General features: G+C 54.9%; 1 protein-coding gene across 1 annotated transcript in view; it reads right to left on the minus strand.

Moving 5' to 3' along the window:
• PIM3 (Pim-3 proto-oncogene, serine/threonine kinase) overlaps nucleotides 1-144 on the minus strand; it is a gene marked incomplete at its 5' end in the record, with an annotated part of 4,214 nt that extends 4,070 nt beyond the window's left edge. Inside the window, one exon of the mRNA XM_017745896.1 lies at nucleotides 1-144. This exon is cut by the window's left edge and continues 10 nt beyond it. Within this exon, the coding sequence (XP_017601385.1) occupies nucleotides 1-144 (144 nt within the window).
• Between the last annotated feature and the right edge of the window lie 144 nt (nucleotides 145-288).

Here is a 288-nt window from a genome sequence, read left to right on the forward strand (position 1 = left end):
CGCCCCGTGCCTCACCGGCAGCCCGTCGGCGATCCTGCTCCCCGCGTACACGGTGCCGAAGCCCCCGCTGCCCAGCACGGAGCCCACCTGGTAGACTTTATCAAACGGCTCCTTTTCCACTTTCACTGCGGAAAAGAGAGGGAAACACCCGTGTTAGTGTCCGCAGCCGCGCTGCGCCCGAATAACAATAATAGTAAGAAGAACAATAAAAATAAATTTAGAAAAAAAAAAAAAGCCCACAAATGCTCTGACTGGCGGACCCATACGCTGCCCTGATTCCGACCAAGG

This window comes from Corvus brachyrhynchos, unplaced genomic scaffold (assembly GCF_000691975.1).
Source record: "Corvus brachyrhynchos isolate BGI_N302 unplaced genomic scaffold, ASM69197v1 scaffold239, whole genome shotgun sequence".
In the NCBI taxonomy this organism is placed as follows: Eukaryota; Metazoa; Chordata; class Aves; order Passeriformes; family Corvidae; genus Corvus; species Corvus brachyrhynchos.